General features: G+C 38.8%; 2 protein-coding genes across 3 annotated transcripts in view; one reads left to right on the top strand and one right to left on the bottom strand.

Moving 5' to 3' along the window:
* KPNA5 (karyopherin subunit alpha 5) overlaps window positions 1-11,865 on the bottom strand; it is a 20,687-nt gene extending 8,822 nt beyond the window's left edge. Inside the window, exons 1-10 of the mRNA XM_080588118.1 lie at window positions 11,734-11,865; window positions 9,695-9,828; window positions 7,142-7,243; window positions 6,960-7,059; window positions 6,074-6,168; window positions 5,250-5,381; window positions 4,290-4,378; window positions 3,030-3,129; window positions 1,269-1,432; window positions 138-216 (exon numbers count right to left, since the gene is read on the bottom strand). Of these exons, the coding sequence (XP_080444244.1) occupies window positions 138-216; window positions 1,269-1,432; window positions 3,030-3,129; window positions 4,290-4,378; window positions 5,250-5,381; window positions 6,074-6,168; window positions 6,960-7,059; window positions 7,142-7,243; window positions 9,695-9,828; window positions 11,734-11,737 (999 nt within the window). The 5' untranslated portion in view covers window positions 11,738-11,865. The remainder of the gene's footprint in view (window positions 1-137; window positions 217-1,268; window positions 1,433-3,029; window positions 3,130-4,289; window positions 4,379-5,249; window positions 5,382-6,073; window positions 6,169-6,959; window positions 7,060-7,141; window positions 7,244-9,694; window positions 9,829-11,733) is intronic.
* ZUP1 (zinc finger containing ubiquitin peptidase 1) lies at window positions 11,807-20,606 on the top strand (the record flags this gene model as incomplete). 2 transcript variants are annotated; one of them, XM_080588116.1, is made up of 9 exons in its annotated part: window positions 11,807-12,164; window positions 13,830-13,946; window positions 15,042-15,148; window positions 15,918-16,086; window positions 16,520-16,708; window positions 17,028-17,196; window positions 17,894-18,045; window positions 18,391-18,611; window positions 19,802-20,606. In XM_080588116.1, the coding sequence occupies 9 exons, from the start codon at window positions 11,807-11,809 to the stop codon at window positions 19,847-19,849; spliced, it is 1,530 nt and encodes a 509-aa protein (XP_080444242.1). In that variant the 3' UTR covers window positions 19,850-20,606. The 2 variants fall into 2 exon arrangements, with proteins under 2 accessions (XP_080444242.1, XP_080444243.1); XM_080588117.1 differs by lacking the exon at window positions 11,807-12,164 and adding an exon at window positions 12,520-12,553.
* Between the last annotated feature and the right edge of the window lie 977 nt (window positions 20,607-21,583).

Consider the following 21,583-nt stretch of genomic DNA (forward strand, 5'->3'; position numbering starts at 1 on the left):
GCTTCCTTCACTGATGCACACAAATAGCTGTATTAGGTGTGTATTTTATTGCAAACTTTTTAAAAAATAATTTATACAAAGATTTTTAACCATTTTTCTTCCTGCCGACTCATTTTTCTTTAATGAACTAGTCTTACCTGTGTTTGGATATCATCTCCAGTAACAATATTTCCAACTGCTCTTAATGCAGGGGATACCACCTTGTAATCATTATGCCTGGAGAGAAATATTGCTTGGTATTACCAAGTGCTGCAGTACAATTTTGGATTTTCAGTGAACGAACATTTACTTCAGGTACTAAATTTTTAGTTATGGAGAAAACAGCATTATTTCATCCTATTTAACCAAGTTTAAGAAATATAAACCAAATGCTGATTCAAAGAAAGGGCATCTCTATGGAACGACATAACAGAGTAATCTATCTGCCCACCAGACTCACTTCACCCAGCTTAAATATTATTGAATACAATAGTGGAACCTGCATCATCCACGGAAGGTGTATACTAAAACTTAGCAGCCCTCTTTTGTAAGAGAACTTTCCCCTTTTATAAGTCAATAACCCTAGAAGCCAGTATCTGAAGCCCCCAGTCCCACACACAAGTATATGGTGTGTGGGGGAAGGAAACCTTTTCAGTTGTCCTAAAGCATCTACACAAGAGAAAGCAATCTCACCCTCTCCTGACAGCTGTAGAAATGAGCTTTTCACAGAGAACTGTGCTAAACTGTCAGTGTTGGGAACTACCATCTCTGACCTACTCCGTAGTCCCCATGTGAACACAGGAACTTAGTCTCCCTTTCTAGGAAAATAATGAACCATAAAACAAACATACTGGAACAGTTCAAAAGCAGAACAAGTCTGCCTCTGGACTTTTTGAGTTCAACAACTCTTTCAACTACATCTCCTAGAAAGGTAAGGAAACAAAATATAACATTAAAATACTTGAGCTGAGAAATTTAATTACAATTCAAGCTTCATCTTTAGTTGTCACCTTTCTGTTCTTCCACATAAATGAAATTATGTGGGAGAATTATTTTCTTTCAGAAATATAAAGGACTACTTTAGAGAAAGCATTTTTCATTTTTCAATTTCTGACAAAATTTCCAGGAGTCAAGCAACCTAGCAAGCAAGTGAAAAGGTGTCAGACTGAAATCAAGCTCATTATGCCTCATGAAATAAATTCAAACTTGAGGTGAAAAAACAAAACTCAGTTTGAATTCCTTAATATTAACAGCACTATAGGACAGTTAATGGTGAAGAGGGGACTTACATCAGCAACTCTACCAATCTTCGACACACTCCAGAATCAATAACAGCTTGGATTTTATCATTGGGTCCATCTGAAAGGTAAGAGAGGGCCCAGCAAGCATCTGCTAATACATCCGGGTCACTGCTAAACAACAGTCTTGATAAAACATTTAAGCAAGGAGCAACCTAGGTTAAAGAAAAATGTTGCAAAATTCAGTGTTTTATATTTTTCATCTTTCAGAGAACATTCTGAAAAGGAATAACTGTGCAAAACTATTTACTGCTAAAGCACGAGTTCATTAATAGACTAGGACCTAGGTGAAACATATCCTGATTAAACGAGATAACCAATTCAAATTGGTGGATTGGCTAAGTTTTTATTAAGAGACTACTTACTTACGTAGATACTACATTAGGTATTTAGGTAATTGCACAGCTTAAAATAAAACCTATCTGCTTTCACATGTAACTAGATGACCAGGAATTACTGATCCTTTTTAAAATCACTTGTAGAATAGAAATTCACAGTAACAATGCTTTTTGATATAGAAGTACCAGAGGTTATTTGTAATAACCAGTTTACAGCTGTTTTAACATAAAGAATCTCAGAGTAAAATCAACATTCACTGGAATAAATCAAACAAGCTATGGCTAACCTCATTTCAACTGTTAGCTCTGACCCTCATGTCCTCCACACAAACATATGGAGTGAACTAAACCAGACCATCTTACTACCAGCTGAAACCTGACACGTTTCAGCTGTGCAGATGAGGAATCTCACATTCTTTGAAGAATTTAATTCTTTATCTTGCCTTGGTTATACAATTCAGCCTCCTTTATATGTCCAGCTGGTGCTATTGAAGTTATTCTTACTAGCTGCTACCTACAGGGTATCTTTTTTCCAACAACATTAAAATGGTTTAAGCAGCAAGAAACCTTGCTTTTTTGCTATTGGAACAAAACACTACTTTCAGATATAAAAATTGGGTAGAGCAATAGTGAGGTGATTAACTGACATCAGAAATCTGCCTTCTTGTTAACCTCTCTCCAAGAATTTTTAAGTAGCAATGACAGTAATCACTATTCCCTAAGTTTCAACACGTTCTCTCCAAATTACCTTTAATGACTATTTAATATTGGCCTAATCTACCATAATATCCAATGTTCGATTCCATCTTTTATTGTCATTAACACTACCAGAAGTTAATTTCATACTCAAAATAAGAAGCTAATGCCCCTACTAATCTTTACATTACTGTCTTTCTAACTGGAGAGAGGTAGAAGTGAAGGGGAGAGCATATCGGCAAATGACCTCTATCATAGTAGTCTGAATTAATTCAATTTTCTGCTCTGCCGACTACAAGAAAAACTTTATTTCTGCAGCATGAACTCACATCTTATTAAACAACCATAAAATTAATAAAAAAAAGCTTCAATTATAACTCACATCCTCTAAAAAGATCTGGAGAAAACACAGCTCAAAGGGGTTTGGTCCTCACTGTATTGCTTGTCCATCATTTCATACCAGTGAATAACTACCTGCATCTGACTAAGTAAAATCTCAGGCTTTTAAAAACTACTTAAAATCCTGAGATTTTACTTAGTCAGGTGCAGGTGTCAAAGTAGATGATTACGTGCAGATACAAGAGACGGACAAGACTGTGTGATCACATTAAAGAGATAAAATCAAGTCTATCTCCAGATCCAAAGATTGTGTCTAACAAAATATTACAAGTGTAAATATTCATTTTTCTGATTTCTTGAAATGAGTACTTCATTATACCTTACTGAAGTCTGGAGGTGGATTCTTTCCTCTACAGAGATTTGAGAGAGCCCAGACCGCATTTCTAGTTGTTGTAAGACGATTTGAATTTGTTAAGAGTCTGTCAAAGAGATGCAATAATATTAATTAAAAAATAAATAAAAAGTCGTTTTTCATTGAAAAAGTTATGTCTTTTTCTCTTCTATTATTACCAACAATGCCTCATAACAGGAAAAAAAATCCTATTATTGGGTACTAGTTTCAATTTGTTTCTCTTCATAGCTCACATGGTACAAGTATTCTCTTAGAAGGGACTGAATATTTTGCATGGACACCTCATTCCTAAATCAAGTATATATGCATATAAAGCAAAGCACTGCTCATATGGTAAATCGTTTAATCTTTTCAGAGAGGGAATCTGGAAACACAACACACCTTCAAGTTAACTTTGATGTTTTCATTCAGAAGATGAAATTAATAATTTTAAAAAGGGTCCATAAAATATTAGAACTTAAAAGATCATCTAAAAAACTAATGTTTTACTGTTTTTGCTGAATAGACTGTGAAAGATTCAATACCTGAGAAATCAGGTTCATTTTCAGAAACATACCAAATTGTCTGAAATCTTTAAACCCTTATGTCCTTGAGGAAGATAATCACATTATTTTAAGCTATTTTACAAATGTTTTACAACAGTTTACTATTTCAAGCAAGAATAAATTGAACAGTGTTTGTGTTGGGTAAGGTTTTTTTCCCCTGTGATGAAGCTCCTTTACATCCTGTTATAAGTGCACAGTAAATGCTGGAACAATATTCCTAGTGAAATCTTCTGATTGAACACAGCTCATATAACAACTAGTCCACCCAGCTCATCTCAACAGCCAAATGGACAGCAAGACTGGAGCTTGGAGCTACTGGACAAGAGTAGGGAAGCCAGGGAGGACAGCCTACTGCACAGCCAGATGGAATCGCTCAAATATAAGTATGACTTAAACCACCTCTCTCCCAGTCTATATATCCAGAACACTGAATCAGAGTTCCACACGTCAGAGAAACTTCATACCCACGATGTAAAACTATTCTCTTTTTGCAGATATTTGAAAGCTTCTAGCCATGGATGAATTAAAAATATACATGAAGCTCAGATAATCCAAAACGTTAGGCTCATAGAAGTAAAACAAAAAGAGAAATATTCTCAAGTTAGCAAAAAAAAATTATAGTCTTTTCAAATAAGGTTTAAGTTTACCATTACCCATATCAGTAACACCTTAAAATACTTACTCCAAGAGGGGTGGTAATATCCCACAGTTTAAAACAAAGTCTCTGCATTCTGCATTATCACCAGCAATGTTACCAAGAGCCCATACTGCCTTAAAAAGTAAAGCATCCAAGTGAGTTTATACACGCTTGCAAATCATCATTTACACATAATCTAAGTATTTTTTAGAGCAAATGCTATGGAATCATAAAAGTCAGCAGTATTAATCAATCAGCCTATAACATTTCAGAAGACTACTGATTTATATATGACTTCATGTAAGTTCACAAAAAACGTAAGTTATCTACATTTGAAGTTATACTTTCAAGAAAAAGTCTTCCATTATGAAAGTACACTGATTTAGATGCTTTTCAATAAAAAACATATATAAACCCTTTTCAATAGTTACATTTGCTCACTATGCATTCACTGATGTACTAAAACTGGCTCAAAGCTGCACACAATGTTTAAGGAATAAAAAAAGTTAAATCGTTAACTTTCTCAAATTTTCAAACATTCCAAATCCACACTAAGTAAAAGCCTGTAAATTGCAGCCTCTCTTAAACACAACAATAAAGAAAAACAAACAAACAAGCAAAAAGAAAAGATTAACAAAGACTGTAAAACAATAAGGCAGAAGGATATAAGAAATTAAGCTGCATGGAAACAAAAAATCCACAAGCATTGTTTTCTACTACATTTTTTCGTATTTCGGTGTTTTAGATCCTCTCAGCCTATAAATAGCATGAGAGAAGTGAGATGCTTTTCAAAGTATTCGGTAATGTAAAATAAAAAACAGGTTCAAAGGGACTTGAAAGAAACAGGAAAAAAATAGCATGAGGGAAAAAATACACTGAAGGTGAATTCCTATCTTTCTGGAGCCAGATCAATAGTCAAATGGGACTCAAGACCTCTTTAACCAGACAAAAAAAAGATTCATAAATGAATTTTATAGCTATAAAACACTGAAAGGAAACAGTTACCTGCTCCTGGACATCCTCATGTTCTGAACTAAGCAACTTAATAAAAATTGGAACAGCTCCGGTTTCAATTACGACTTTGGTGTGTAGAAAAGTTCCAGAAGCTATGTTTGTCAAAGCCCAAGCTGCTTCAAACTGTTGAGTAGCAGAAAGAATACCATCTCAAACAACTCAGCATCAAAAAAAAAATAAAAAATCACTGAAAACAGTTTGACATGAGTTGCAGACGTGACTTTTCCAATTTTTTTCCTTTCCACTGAAAGGCAGTTATTACTATTATGGTAGCTTTCACAGAAGAAAATCTCTACTGACTGGTACAAACTCCCTTTGTTTATGCGACATACAGTTGAATTAATTGTTCTAATATCAATGAGCACAAGGCCTAAGTGCCATTTAGTTGGCTACCAGAAATAGGCAATTACTAGTTACTCCTATCACACGTTATTTATTTTTCTTCTAAGAGTTTAGCCTTTTGGTTTCATGTATTTTTACAGCTGAATTTTTATGAAAGAAAAGGTACTACACTACACCCAACACAGAACAAAACAGATTCCTCTCACACATCAACGCTGATGCTCTCAGTACACTGCTCTCTTGAACAAAGACTGTTTTCCACATTCAAGAATTTGGCCAGCTGAATACATCACCCTAAAGACTACTGTGAAATTCACAAGAGTTGGGCCACAATTTCAGTGGCATTAATTAAACTTCAGACAACTAAACCTTACAGCTTGGATATATAAAAATAATTTAGTTATGCTTTCCGAAACTCTTCTGGGTGTTTCTAATCCCATTCCAAACCGTAAATTAGTACCAGTCAAACTCACCTGCAGTGTGTAATTCTCATTCCTCTCTAGAAATTTCACAAATCTCTGTACTACTCCTGGTTTTTGGATGACTTCATCTATGGGTGGATTAGGTTCTAGATGACAAAAACAAACATATTTGAGTAAGTCTCATGAAAGAGACCACAGACATTACTTTTTCAGTACAACACAAAGCAAGAATATGGTTCTCAGGAAGTTCTTACCAAAACTTTTAGCAATCATTTTAATGTCAAAAGAAGGAACTAAGTTTTTGGCTTCAGAAGACTGCTGGATCATCTCCATAAAGTGCTATAATTCAGTAAACACCCTATTGTGTATAATAATAGTAACACACAATTACTCATTGGCATGTTAGTAGCTTGTTACAACACTGTTCCTTCAATCAGGAACTCAGATCAGCAGAACAGTTACTGTTACATACTACTTTATATGAACAAACCTACCCTTGTACAGCAGACTGTACAAATAACAGCATGAAAGACTGCTGGTCTATTTAATGTCTTACATTTCAACAACAACAAAATTATCACTCTTCTTTGACAGGCCGTATCACTTTCACACCCTCAAATAAAGAACTAGAACCAGAAATTCAATCACCGAGACAAGCACTCTAAGTAATGTTAGTGAGCAGTTACTGCCCTACACACTAATCAAAACATCCTTGCTTTTGTCACTTTGCCTGAAAAGTTTAACATTAGAATAATGAAGCTTCTTGTATTTAGCCATTATGTTTGAATGGATTTGTTACTGTTTTGCTATAAACAACACTAAAATAGTTTGCTGAAGCTTCAAAAGAGAAACAAAACCACATTAACTGACTCTATATGACTAAAACTCATAATAACAACATAGAAACAAACAAACAAACAAAGCAATGTTTACGTACCTTTAGAAAGCAATTTTCTGAATTTCTGAGTTGCTGTGAGTTGCTGATCAGGATCATCTGAGAAAATCATCTGCACCATATCTACTGTAATAACTTCTTCCTAGAAATGAAAGGAGGACTCCTTAGGCCTAGTACTAAACACATGAACAGCTAATATTCTAAATGTATTCTAGAGTAATTACCTCTGGAATAGGTACAGTAGAACTGACATCAGGATCCTGAATTGGACTTTCTACCATGGATTCTTCATTTCCCGGGAGAGAAACATTTCGACGTTTAAACAACTAAACAAAGAAAAAAATGTTGAGAATGTATCATAACTTAGCATAGAAAGGGTACTGATGACATACTTAAAAAAATGTATTCACCAATACTAGTCAGTGTTTCAACTACTCACCTTCCTACTCATCCATTCAAATGGATAAGTACAGTAAAGTTTGAAGAACATAAAGGAGAAAAACTACTACACATAAACAGCACTGTAACCCTTCAGGGAAACCCTCAGAAACTAAAGTTCTTTTTTAATTAGAAAAGATCTATAAATGTCTCAAATGTAAGAAGAAGAACCATAGAATATCCCAAGTTGGAAGGGACCCACAAGGATCATCGAGTCCAACTCCTGGTGGACACAGGTCTACCCCAAAACTCAGACCATATGACTAAGAGCATAGTCCAAATGCTTCTTTAACTCCGACAGGCAAGATACAGGTCTTCCATTGTTTTATCCCTCATAAATCAGCATTTATACTTAAGCAGAAAACAGTATTCCAAAAGCTACTTAGTTCATAGGCTGAAATCATCATCATAGAGCCAAAGTCTGTGTTTCATCACACTGCATTCCCCATTTAACAGAAAGTCTAAAAATCTATGTACCTATGTACCTACACCTAGTATACAGTTTTAGAAAAAATAAAACAAACACTTTTAATATAGTTGGAGGAAAACATAGTGTAGTTTCAAGGTGAACCTTCGCATTATGTAACCTTAAATGTTTTCTGTGTCCAAAAATCACTTTGGCTTCATGAACTGACTATGTTTAAAATACATACCTGCACTGTAGTATTTAACAGGCTATACTTAATGAATGCCTCATCATTTTCTGGCATGCAAACGTAGCATTCATTACCCTGTTTTCTTCCAGAAACCTGTTTACTATTTTGTTTAATCTTGAATCCACTACTACACTTATAGTCTATAATAATCAACAATTCTAAGAATACGATGTTGGTATCCTTAAAAATAAACGTGAGAATCTCAGTCCATCGAGTGTCTCAGATTTCACCTCTAGGCATAATAATGAAACCTCCTAAGTTCTGAAGAACATTTTGTCCTCAAAGTTGTCTACAGATACCTACATTTCAGCTGTCACATACACCCAAAATTGAATAAGCAGCTCCACATTTACATCTAGCCATACAAACAGGAACCTAAAAGCATTATCTCCCTCATTCAACACATTTCTGGACTGGGCACTAACCTAGGCAATAAACAACTGCAGAATCCTGGACACAAACAAGTTTTAATTACATTTAAACCCACAAATGGGAGAAGAAACAATATTCCTCTTTTAGAAGACCAGCTGTTCTTTCTAACATTCAGCAATGACAAGCAAGATCTTGCTTGAAACATATAAACTTTTTTTTGTTTAGGAACATAGCCTATCTACAATTTATAACTTTTACTGGAACAAAACAGTCTCATTTTCCTGCATAAACTTGTTTCCAACAGCGCAAAAACTGCTGACAACACTAGTCTAATGATTAAGATTAAAGTATTCTCACTGTTAGAAAAGCCAGCATGGGAAACAACCCCTTTATATATATATATATATACACACACACACACATTAAATTTAACTATGGAGTATTTATTACAAAATACACAAAACTTTCACCAGAAACTGCAATTCAGATGAATTCATTCACAGGTAAATACTCCAGTAGGATACGACTTCCTTCTCTCACCTTTCTGACCCAACTACTATGAATTCTTTTTCCATGCAGTAGCACCACTCTCCCAGGAGAAAGGAAAGCATTCCCACCTCAGAGGAGACTACAGATGAGTGCCTGGGACACTCTCTAGGTGGTGGGAGACAAGAGTCTGCCACTTTAGTCCAAGCAGAAAAACAAACTGTATTCCTTACTTTCCAGGCAACGAACTACTAAACATTTCAGAAAAGTAGCTACCACCAACCATGACATTATACAATGCTCCATGTACTCGGATCACTAACAATTCACTTCAGACAACTGCAAATATAAAAAAAAAAAAAAAGAGTCCAGAGACCGCTATTTGTTGGCCACTTTGCCAGGCTACTGCATAAAAGCTCTTGAGCAACCTGAAGTACAGATTCAAAGATGAAAGCTCCTCTCACCCCTAGTTAGAGTCTGCACCTTTGGTCCAAACTCTACAAGAGAATGCAGATTTTCTGATCCTTATTAGATATAAGGGTATCTTTCAGCCCGGTCCTACATGTTTAAACCTAGACTAGAGATTAAATTTAAGACACAGGTATCTCCTTGTATGCCCTTATGACTTAAAAGGGCCTCTGCTCACTGTTTTTGCTTCATGATCTTACTGATATGTGCCTGGTGCTCCCCAAAACTGCACAGAAAACAGACATTTAACCTGGTGCTCTGGATTCTGCTTCACAGGAGGCAGGCATCTAGTCAACTCCTTTCACATACGTGAACTTCACAAGCACTTAACAGTCAACAGCTCATCAAGGTGCTTACTTGTTCTTCCCTTTTCTGTTTCCGAAGCTGGATTCCTTCCTCTTCTCTTCGTCTACGCATTTCTTGAGGATTAAGTGCATTATTCTTGTAGCTTTTCATTCTGAAGTTATCCTTCCCCGGGCTTGACATGTTGTCTATTAAAAAGAAAGAATTACTTCAAAAGGACAAACCTTGAAAAGCAAATCCGCCGTCTCCTGTGCTAAAAATGTATCTAAAGCAACACCTATATGTACACCTGTAGCTGTTGGCAATATCCAGATCATCAACAAAAATCTCCAAGAGAGAAATCAGGGAAAAATCTTTGCCTAAACAGTCTCTAAACTGCAGATTAAATTGCAGGTCATCTCAGCAATCAGATGCTTCATTAAAGGGCATAAACTACTGCAAGATGAAGTTACTGATCTTTTGAGCAAACTGAGACAATAAAAGCAAAAACACTATGTTGCTAAGTTTTGACCTAAGTTTGAAGGAACCATTGTCTTCCACTGTCAGCGAGTACAAGAACTTGCTTTCCCCTCTCAGAAAGTAGACAGCAAGTGTATTCAAAAATAAGGACAAATCCTAGAAGAAAACCAGCAGTAATTACTGTTTCATTTAACATCCCACTGCACTGCTTCTTTTTTTTTAAATGCCAATTGCACAAACACAAAGCAGTATCTAAAGGTTATGCTAAGTCTCCTTTTAACCTGTATACAGAAAAAAACTCTACAGAAAAAAGGGGGGGGCGTGTCAGTAGCACCCAGATAGGCATACCCTTTTCAATTTTAAGTGAAAAAAAAATATTGACTTATTTTAATTAACAGCTCTTTTGATGTATAAAGAGGATTGGAATCTGCCCATCATTTCAGACATATCAGTTGTGGAAAGATAAAAGCAACACAACATGATTCTGTCACTGAGATGATCAAACTGACTGAAAAAAGGTTGTTAATAGCCCAGTGCTAATTTTCAAAGCTAGAACTGTAGCCTTCATCTGAGAAATAATTAACTGTCAAAAATATGATTCAAGACTCCAAGCAAACTCACTCTTATGAAATTCTTTCACAACAAGAAAACATGCATAAGTATATCTTAACTACACTTCTAGAGCTGTGCCACGTGTCTCTGTCAACTTCCACGACGAGATTTGTTTTTTTATCTTTAATAGCAGCAGTAACAAGGACTGCTGAGTAATAAACACAGGCTGCAGGAGGAGAACAGACCACAGACCTCGACGGACATCAACGTGACACCTGAGGACTCGGCAGCCTGCTTCACCCAAACAAGAAGCCCGGCAAACTGCTGATGGCTCTGGACCACTATGCTAAGCAAGACGCTGTTTAAAATAATTTTATTGTAATTGTTGTGCAACTTTTGTGTTACAAATTCAGCAAGAAAAGCATTTTTCCAGCAACTCTACTGGCTTTGAATATCAGAACCTTCTTACGTATTCACACCTTGCTGATTTGGTTGGGCTGGTAAACCTGTCAGGCCAAGCAACGAACCAAACAAGAGAGGAACGTATCAAAAGCAACCCAATGTAGTTCAGCAGCTCCGTAAGGGTTACAAAAGCACAACTACGAGGCAGCTCCCACCAAAACTGCGCTCAGCAAGGAAAAGCTGGTGATGTTACGGCTTCGCCCCTATGCTCCACGAGGATTTGAGCAGAGGAACGAGAAGGACGGACAGACAGACAGGCGGCCCTTGATTTACTCTGGTTTCAGGAGCACCGCTCCGAGGAGGAAGCCTGCGCCCGTGCTCCGCGGAACTGCGCCTCACTCAGCGCGGGACCCCCTGCGGCCGCACCCCGCGCCTCGCCCACCTGTTGTGCGCGGCCAGCACCGCCCCGTCACCGGCCCTTCCCTCCCGGCCGAGCCCAGGCTCGCTCAGCCCCGCTGCCCTCTCCCCTCCCGGCGCTGCCGCCCCCCTTCGCAGCGGCCTCCGGGTCCCGCAGCGGCAGGACGCCCGCCCTGGGGCGGGGGAGCACAGCGGCTGCCGAAGCCCTTCACCCCCCGTGAGGCGTGCAGGGGACCGGGGACCCCCTGACCGGGGTCACTCACCCATCGAGGCGCAGCCCCCCGGCGTCCGCCGCCGCCCCCGAGGCGAGAAACGGCGCCCGGCTCCCGGCGTAAGATGGCGGCCGCCGCCCCGCCGCTCGCCGCCCCGCCCGGGGGCGGGCCCCGCCGCTCCCAGCAGGCTCTGCGCCGCGGCGGCGGCGGGAGGAGGAGGAGGAGGAGGAGGAGGCGGCACCGAGCTCGGCCGCCCCGGTGGGGAACGGCGGCCCCCGGCTGGGCGGGAGGCTGTGAGGCGGCGGCCGCCATGTTGGTGTGCGACGGGTGCGGGCGGGCGCTGCCCTGCGAGGCGGCGCGGCGGCACCCCCGCTGCCCGCCCTGCCAGGGGCTCCGGCGGCACGCGGCGGCGGCCCGGCCTGAGGCGGCGGGGAAGGAGCCGGGAGCGCACGGGTGGAGGCTGCTGGGCGCCCCCGGTGCGGGTGAGCGGTGGTGGGGGCTGAGGGGGTCCCGGAGAGGGAGGTGGTTGGGGAAGGGCATGGGGTGGGGGCCGTGGGGTCGTGGGGGTTGGGCATCGCCCCTGAAACCGGCTGGGTGCTGGGGCGCCTACAGCTCTTGTCAGGGGAAAGCAGCTTTCAGCTTAAGGTTGAGATTTTGGAAAGATCCAGCACTGAAATATTCAGGAATACCAGACGTTGACTGGGAGACTGCAAGGGTGTTGTTGAGGATAAAGTCAGCACGGGGAAAATCTGTTATATATGTTATTTAACGCTGTATTTTACCTTAAGCATTGTTAAAATTTTTTTCGGGCCTGCAGTCCAAAGGTGCTGTAACTGTCTGAGAAACTTGGTGATGACATCTCAGCTCCTGGGTAATTCCCTTCAAAGTATGCCATTCCTCTTGTAACAAGCTATGCTGACAGGACAAGCGTGGTTTTAAGGATGCAAAATGTGACAGCATAACCAAACACACAGTATATTCTGCCTTAAAAAAAAAAAAAGAAACCAAATCTTAGCATTAAGAAATATATTATTATATTATTATTACTATATATTATTCCTGTTGGTGTAAATAATGCAGACTTTGAATAAATTAGTTGCCTACATGCTAATTTCTCTTTTCAAAATATCTGTATTAAGGGAGTGTTTTTTTTTTTTTAATGTACATAACGTATTCGTATAGGTTCCTGAAACGCTTGTAGTGTTACACAAAACGTTACAGGTAAGCTCAGGTTATTATAATATCAAATTCCCTTCCAGCCAGTCACGAGCTTTTAGCTTGGGCAAATGCTTTCCAGAACCAGTTAACATAAGCATATTACATCCTGTGTTTTGTGAACTTAAGTGGAAGTGAATCTTGGTGACTCAAAAAGAGAGCACTGAAGATGGAGTTGGCTTTGTCTCAGTGCTGACCAGTGACAGACAGGATGGCAGGCTGTGGGTGAAATACAGGAAATACCATTTAAACTCAGTAACACTTTTTACTGTGAGAGTGGTCAGTCACTGGAATAAGTTGTCCAACAACGTTGAGATGTTTCTGTCATTGAAGTTATTTGAAAAGTGACTGGAAAAGGCCCTGAGTACCTGAACCTGTTTGACTTGACCCTGATTTGAGGGACTAAATGATCTCCAGAAGTTCTTCTGAACCTTAACTGTTCTATGGTATTCTTCAATAATAACACTAAAACTGCAGAAGGAATATTTATTTGAGGAAACCTAGGAAGATTAACGAAGAATTAAAGCATTATTTTTTTATTCTGACAGCCAACTGCTGTGTTATCATACAAACATTAAATTTTTGTAAGCAAGTAGTCTTCCATCAGCAGCACAGATCTTTTTATTAAAGATTTGACAGTTGTAACCTCTTAGTGAAAATATTATAAAGACTGTGGTAAGTTAAATGGAATAAAACTTGATTAATAGAAGGAAAGTATGTTTTCAGACTTGCCAGGAGTTGCTAAATGGTTAAGAATAATAGCTGTTTAGCATATGCTGCCTTTCTGTGAGGAATATCAATGGCAACATAAAATTTGTTACTGTATGTTTATTTTAGACCATATATATCAATTAGGGGGTGATTCTCTCCCAAAAAGAAAACCACGCAAAACCAGGAATTGCATTAAGCAAGAAACTGCATTTCTTTTTTAGACACTGGAAATGGTGAACAGCTATACGAATGTCCCATATGCAGTCTTACCTGTACAAACCTTCAGTTTCTTGAAGAACACGTGGATTTACACCTAGAGGAACATAGCTTTTCAGAAGGTATGTGAAAGGTTACAAGCTTGATAATCTTTGAAAGCATTTACAGCGTTTGCATGCTGCAGTATAGAATCTCATACAAAATGTAGGCTAAGCATTTCTTAAAAAGGGAATGGAATATATCCATAATTAAATTTATACTAAGTATTATTGCTTGCCCAAGAGCTCTACACATGCAGAAAAATATGTCTATCCATGCTTGTTAAGTAAATTCACTAAGTGTTAGACAAAACTAAAACTTAGAGTGGAAAATGTGTAAAAGATAGCTGTATTATATATATTTTCCTAGCTCTGTAGGAGGATTATGTACATATTGCCCAGAGAAGTTGTGGATGCCCCATCCCTGGAAAGTGTTCAAGGCCTGGTTGGATGGGGCTTTGGGCAACCTGGTCTGGTGGGAGAGATCCCTGCCCATGGCAGGGAGTTGGAATTAGATGGCCTTTAAGGTCCCTTCCGACCAAACCATTCTGCGATCCTATGATACAGGGTTTAGAGTGGCAAATACCCATGTAAAGAGTTTAAAATCTATACCTTTTGAAAACGTCTTTTTTCTCAATTCTTTACTCCAAATGTTCATGCTGATTCAATAGTCATAGTGATAAGGTAAAGGAATCAAAATAAGTTTGCCTTATTCGCATGGCTAATAATAACCTAGAGATTCCTTATCCAGTCCTCTGAACCTGTTTCTTTTTGTCACTGCATTATGAGGATGCTGACAGTGATCCTAGAAGCTAATAGGTCTGTGATATTCAAGAAACTAGGATTTCTTGCTAATAATTAACTGAAACATAGTAAACAAAAGAGGTTTTCCTAATAGTAGAGGTATTGCTTGGACTATTTGCCAAGCAACAGCTCCCGTGACTCTGCATAAATTTTGTGGAAGTCAGGAGTCTGAGTCTTAGTAGACTGAATGCTGTCAGTCCTGTTTAGTACTCCTTGCTAATAGCTCATTGCCCTGTGGGATCCCTCTCTGAAAAGTAGTGCCTAGTTGGCCTTGTTTATATCTGCTTAGAAAAGAATCTTTGGATAAATGATCCATCAAAGCATTGTTAACTTCCTGATCAAGTCCTCTGTTCTTGGATTGCTACTCCTGAATAGGTGGAAACATGAAAGATCTAGAACTGGCTCAACAGCTCCAAAATGAAGAAGATAAAAAGCAGAGACTGGAAGAAAAGCGAGAGAAGGAAGAATTTAAAAAGCTACAGGTACTGTAACATTTCTAAATGGCAAAATTTTGAAGAGGTGTGCCCTTAGAAGCTGATCATATTGAATCTGCTATGTTTTGTTTCCTGGATTAAACGAAAATAAGAATGGCATTACTAGGTCACACCTGTGCAGTCAGGCAGGCTGTGCTGAAGTGTTGGTGCAGGAGTGGCTTGCAGGCAAATGCAAATTCTCAGCAACCCTGATCTTGGAACTGGTGTGGGGCATGTCTACCATGTCTACCTGGGGCAGGTGCTACCTGCGTGTGCTGCACTGCTCTCACCAGGCACCCTGCCGCCCCATACTGCACCCCACCCAGCTCTAGTGCTCTGCCCTTCAGCACAGCCTGGAGTATATTACCTGGCAGAATACCTGAGGCCTTGAGCATCCTGACTGTCCTCTTTCTGGACACCATCATTTGCTTCAGTGACTACCCCACCACAGGCTTCCCTCTGTCTCCTACCTGACAGCTCTGATAGCATTGGTTTCTGCACTTGCTACCTCCTGGTAATTGACTGCCTCTGCCAATGGCTGTCAGCTCAAGGGGGAGCAGAGAGATGTGCCTGCTCTTCCAGGTATGGCTGTCCTAATTCTGCATTTCTGTTCAGGAGTGAAGCTTGGCCTTCAGCTCTAAGAGGTCGCAAATCTGAAGATTTTATGTCTCACTGTTCACTATTTTTCATTGTTACTGATTGTGCATGCAGCCTCTTACATCATTAAACGTGAATTTTTAAAATGTGATTTTAATCATGCACATTCTATCCCTAACAGAGACAGTATGGCTTGGATAGTTCTGGAGGCTACAAGCAGCAATTCTTAAAGAACATGGAAAGGGAAGTTGACAGAGGAAGGATGCAGCCTTTTGAATATCACAAGAGAAAAGCTGACATGATGGAAAGTTTGGCTGTTGGTATAGATGATGGGAAAACAAAAACCTCGGGTATGAATGCATTTCAGCAACTAAGCATATAGCTTTAAGTCATAGCTTTTGATGACCAAAGCAGTTTTTAACGAAGTATTTCGTTACTTAGGATTAGAATTAGGATGCAAATAATATTAATCTGTGACAACTTTGTTTAATAATTAAATTTAAGTTTGACATATTTTTAATCCTTTATTGAACCTGAAGACTTGTGGAACCTTGGAAGCAAGTTAAGAGCCCAAATGCAGTATGTATCAGAAGTTGAAAATCTCTTACTGCATGAGGGTTGTCTATGGGAATATGCTTGCTTACTACTTCAGTACCTTTTGCTTCCTAACCTAGTTCAGCTGTTAAAATTCATAGCCGCTTTTTATATTGTGTTTCAGTTAGTTGTAATCTGTTTCCAGCAAACTAATTTTTTTACAGATAAACTTTATATTTGTTCTTCTAGGAGTAATTGAAGCATTGTGCAAGTACTATCAGAACGAAAACAAAGATGTGAGACGTGTTTGGCTTTCAGCAGGAGTAGATCATTTCCACTCATCTTTGGGTGACAAAGGCTGGGGTTGTGGTTACAGGAATTTCCAAATGCTCCTTTCCTCACTGCTGCAAAACAGCTTCTATAATGACTGCTTGAGAGGTATTAATCAAAATCCTGCCTACCTGTTTTGCACGTCTTCAATGACAACCTATTGATCCATGTTTTCCTTTTTCATTTTTACAGCAAGGCTTACTAGTGTCAATGATACCAACTAAATGTTTCCTATAACACTAGACCATACTGTGAAAAGAGTCAAAGGCATGACTATTGGCAAGGCATTATGTGGCTGAAGCTTAACCTTTGGGTTTTTTTGGGGTGTATCTTTGTAACGCCAATTAGCTCTTATAAAAGAGGCTGGATGGTTTTGATAGACTATTTCAGTAACTGTTGCTACAGTTCAAAAGCTTTTCTGTTTCAGACACTGCACTAATTCCTAGTATACCGAAGATTCAGTCCATGATTGAAGATGCCTGGAAAGAAGGCTTTGATCCTCATGGGGCATCTCACTTCAACAACCGATTACGTGGTTCCAAGGCATGGATAGGAGCATGTGAAATTTATTCATTGTTAACCAGTCTCAGGATAAAGTAAGTATTACTTTTTCTGATGTTGTTTTTAAGTGATAATTAAGCATGTGTCTTTTAAGGGTCAGAATTAACGTAAGAAGTAAACTATTAAGCAGAAGCCATCGTAGTGGCTTTATATTTAAACTGCCTATAAGTAGGTAAGATTTAGTGCAGTGTGAAGTTGTGTAACTACTTATGCAGATACATAAATTGAGTAACTGTTTTGGTCATTGAGACTTGGTGAGGAATTGTGCCACATAGGCATAAAATCAGATGTTGATTAAAAGCTTACTTTCGCTCCAAGTTTAGTCTCAAGAAGAATCTGAATTTCAGCTGGTCACTTTGCGTGTTTAGAGTTCTTAATTTGGCTCTGTGCTGTAATTCTACAAAAATCAAATGTTTTAATTCTGGCAAACTTCATAAGCTCCTTAGGCAAACAGAGTAGAGTATTTCTTTGCCAGAGTAAATACCGTGGTCTTGAACAGTACATACTGCGTTGCTTTGTACTTATGTATCTTCTATGCCTTTATTTAATTAAAAAAAAAAAAAATAGTGACAATGACCACTTGATACCTGCAATTGCTGTTGTTCACAAAATATTCTTGGTGCAGGAGAGAGGGACTGAAGTGGAAAAAAAGGGACTGAAATGTTAAAACAAAAACAACAAAAAACCAACCTGCTTCAAATTTATGTTGCTTTTATTTTAAATGTTTTATAGGTGTCAAATTATTGACTTTCACAAACCGACTGGTCCCATGGGTACACACCCTCGTTTGTTTGAGTGGGTTTTGCGTTACTATTCTACAGATAATGAAGGTGGTACAAAGGTAGTGTGTACTTCCAGACCGCCTATCTACTTGCAGCATCAAGGTCAGCATCACAATATGCTGGTTTCTTACTATTCTCTCTCTTCATCTATATGTGCTGCAATTCAGAGCAGCGTCATACGTTCCTTCTTCATTCAGTTGAAGGCCTAGCTTTATTTACTGTTAAACTTCTAGTAAGTAAATGTAACACTAAAAAGCTTCTATTTTTGCTGATGGAAAAGCTGGGTGTGAGCAGGATCTCAGCATTTTGACGTCTGCTCTATACTTATAATTACCTTATTAAATTTCAAGTAATATGTTCCTTGATTTGAAAATAAGTAGTATGCTACAAACAAGTAAACTGGATTTTATATGTGTCTTAAATACTGAAAATCTGTTTTGAAATTAGGTCACAGTCGTACTGTTGTTGGAATAGAAGAGAAGAAAAATAAAACCTTATGTTTACTACTGTTTGACCCGGGATGTCCTTCTCAAGAAATGCAGAAACTCTTGAAACAAAGCACCGATGGTACTGGTCTCAAACTACTTCGGAGATTTGTGGGTGGCTTAAAAGAAAAGCAGTACCAGATAGTTGCTGTAGATGGCATCCTCACATTGGAAGAGAAAACTGTAAGTATTTCAGGAAATAGTTTTTGTAAGAAAATGTACAAGAATCTGCATCTCCTCTTTCAGACTCAAATGTGTGCGTGTGGTCTCATGGTGATTTTTTTCACCTATTCAGTTTCCTCATTCTTCTTCTGCACTACTTTCTGCATATTCTCCATTAATTGAGTAATCATTAGGATATCCAGAACAGTTTTGCATGTAAATGGGTGCTACCTTGATATAACTGACAGCTTATAAATCTCTTACGAAGCTTGCAGCTGGTTGCATACGTAGATTAGGCATTTTTTTCCATTTTCTTACAGTATTCTAAATAGTTTATCATAGGCATATAAGGTACATACAGAACATTCATAGTACAAAAATACATTCAGGGTGTTTTTATTTCAACTTTGTAAAGCTGTATGACATCTATCAGCATTTGATAATTGAAGAAAAAGGCACACGGATACTGAAGCCTAACCACTTAATGTCTCTTCATTTTGGGTACTAGAACTAGTACTTTTTGCTTTCTAAGAGTACTTAGAATGTAAAGTATTCAACATGCAGCTCTGATTACCTTAACATGTTCAAGTTCTCAGCATTTTTTATAAATCCTGTCCAGATGATTCACATTGGGCATTATAAGTTCTTTGGACCTTAAAGTTCTTTCAGCTGAATGTCAAATGTAATTTTTTCTTAAGTTTTGACTTTCCTGCATTAACAAATTGATTTGCTGGAGCCATGTTTTGACTCTGTGGTGTCTTATGAGTGCAATTCAGCATCTTCAAACTTCAGGACAGACTTTTTGTGTATAAATTATGAAATAACTGTTGTCTGAGTCACCTGCTGAAGTGTCTTTAACAGCTGTATATTGAAATGAGACATTATCTAAGTGCTTCCTGTCCCTGAACGCGTCAGAAATAGCAGCAAGACACATGCTGTCTCTTACCTTTGCTGGCAAAAGCATTAGAATTCAGGTCACCGTAATTAAGGAAGTGTGTCTTGTAGGGTTGGGGGGGGTTCTTCTTTCCAAAGGTTTGATTTAAATTTTAAAATTGCAATTGTTTTGAGTTTTATCTAGAAAGATCACATTTAAGATGAAATATAACCCCTTATACTTTAGTAAGCTTTTCAAATTAATGGTTTAAAATGGTGTAATAGTTCATTAAACTGTTCTCTCTCCTTTCTCACTCCCCTACCCACACTTTTTTTAGGCTCGCTGCCATGCTTCTTGGGTCTTAACATCAGAGAAGATTCCTTAAAGGATGCCTTTACTACCTCCTTCTGGAATCTGTTGGGTGTGAAACATTAAACGGATGGACTGTGACCCTAACTTAACATTTTCTAGACTTAAATTATGCCTTGAACTAAGTTTCACGGGCCCTGGAAAAGCACAACACTGGCGTTAACCTGTAGTTTTGATCTTCAGTCAAAACGCTTCTGTCCAGATGAATCTGTAACTCTTCAGTTTTAGTTCTTACCTTAGTAGAAAATTGGGTATTTTCTTAGTTGCTTAAATTGCAAATTAATACCCACTTTCCTGTACCAAACTATTTACCATAGTTAACTGTCAATAAGTAGTGGGTAAACATACTGTGAAACTACTTTTTTTTGGAGTGCCTGTTGAAATTTACCTCTGTAAATATATTTATACCACCTCTCTGGCTAATGCTCCATCTCTTATAAAATTTGATCAAATATCACATCTTCTGCAACGTCTCCTGCAACTACTTGCAAAGTACAGAGACAGTTCAGTGATTTCACATAGCATGGTTTGTTCCACCAGGGATTAATTTGCTACTGCACTTCTTTTTAATTAGCTGGCTTCTCTACATGCGCCACCTGTAAACACAAATGTGCTTATGAGGTGGGTCAGTATTAGTGTGGGGCATGAGATCGAAGACAGTGGCGTCCAAAGGGTGGTGTGTGTTCCAGGGGTGTGCGCAAGACAAACCGCGGGGGTGTGGAAAGAAAATATTTTTTGTACTGTGAATAAATGAAATATTTATTTTTAAAAAACTGTGTTTATTTTGTCCTTTTTTGGTTTTAATTTCTATTTATGTTTTCTGATTTGTAGCTCAAAGGGGGCTCTGAGACATGACTGTTGGGCAGGAGCTCCATTATACCGGCTTAGTGCCATTTAAGACAACGGAGCCATTTGCTGAAACAGGCACCTTGGGCCTTCGAGGCACCATACTGTGTCTAAGATGTTGCTCTGACTGTAAAAGTCATGCTTCTCCAGCCTGGCAGCTGGAGGCCGGGATGGGGTGCGGGGGGGTCTTGTGTGTTGCAAATAGCTCTAGATGTTTTGTTAAGCAATTGAATCATCCCATGACATTCACTTATTAACTGGAGCTTTGTTACTTCCCTGTCAGTTGGATTGCTGCGTGTTGATGCCTTGATGTAAGTGCTGGGAGTTTTACCATTAACCTGTTTGTCTCGTAGTTAGTAATCTCTAAGTAATGAGATGAAGGACATGTAAGGATGTTACGATTCATACATTAGTAACATCTCAAACATGCATGAAAGTAAAAACAAAAAACAATCATAAGAATGTATAATTTCTAGCAGGTATATGGAAGTGACCTATAACTTGGAAAAAGGTTAAATATAAAGGACGCTGCCTAGAGTGCCTGGTGTTAGGGACAGATATCCTGGGAAGTAGCGATCCATCTGCTCCCCTATTAACACTGGTCTTGTGTGGCACATTCTTAACACCATGTGAAGTTTTGCTGCCATACTATCACTCAGACTCTCTCAGGTATGCTTCAGTCTTTCTGCACTGCTTCCTCACTCTCCCTCTGACTGGAGCTGTCTGTTCCTGGTTAAGAGTGCTAATTCCAAGCCAGACTGAGCATGTTCTGCCCAGTGTGACTTGATGCCCTTGTGTTTACATGCAGTGTACATCCAAAAGCCAGTAAATTTAACTGCAGCTGTAAGGGTTTTTGAGTCTGCCTCTCATCCATGGGTCACTCTGAGCACTTAGGAAAAGAAAA

The sequence above is a fragment of the Anser brachyrhynchus genome (assembly GCF_964034855.1).
Source record: "Anser brachyrhynchus genome assembly, chromosome: 3".
NCBI lineage: Eukaryota > Metazoa > Chordata > Aves > Anseriformes > Anatidae > Anser > Anser brachyrhynchus.